Below are 267 nucleotides of genomic sequence, written 5' to 3'. Positions count from 1 at the left end.
GACACGTTGCGCAAGCTCTCCCTTCCCCTCTTCTCTCTGCCTCCCCAGGACCCCGGTTTTGCCAGCCAGGCGCTTATCAACAAGAAGTTAAATGACTACCGGAAAGTGAGGTACGGACCCGGGGGTGGTGGGCACCGAGACCCCCAAGTGCTTTAGTCGCCTCAATTTCAAAGTGATGGAGCAAAGCCCGTGCCTGCCTTGACGGGGCACTGCCAGGGGTGCCGACCTCCCCGGCTTGCCTTGGGGTGCTGGTGTCTGGTTCAGCCC

At 61.0% G+C, this 267-nt stretch overlaps 1 protein-coding gene across 1 annotated transcript in view; it reads left to right on the top strand.

Moving 5' to 3' along the window:
• Window positions 1-48: 48 nt before the first annotated feature.
• LOC103776089 (rho GTPase-activating protein 23-like) overlaps window positions 49-267 on the top strand; it is a gene marked incomplete at both ends in the record, with an annotated part of 2,012 nt that continues 1,793 nt past the window's right edge. Inside the window, one exon of the mRNA XM_008943585.1 lies at window positions 49-110. Within this exon, the coding sequence (XP_008941833.1) occupies window positions 49-110 (62 nt within the window). The remainder of the gene's footprint in view (window positions 111-267) is intronic.

The sequence above is a fragment of the Merops nubicus genome, unplaced genomic scaffold, assembly GCF_000691845.1.
Source record: "Merops nubicus isolate BGI_N331 unplaced genomic scaffold, ASM69184v1 scaffold29577, whole genome shotgun sequence".
Lineage (NCBI taxonomy): Eukaryota > Metazoa > Chordata > Aves > Coraciiformes > Meropidae > Merops > Merops nubicus.
This window is presented reverse-complemented; position numbering and strand designations above follow the sequence as displayed.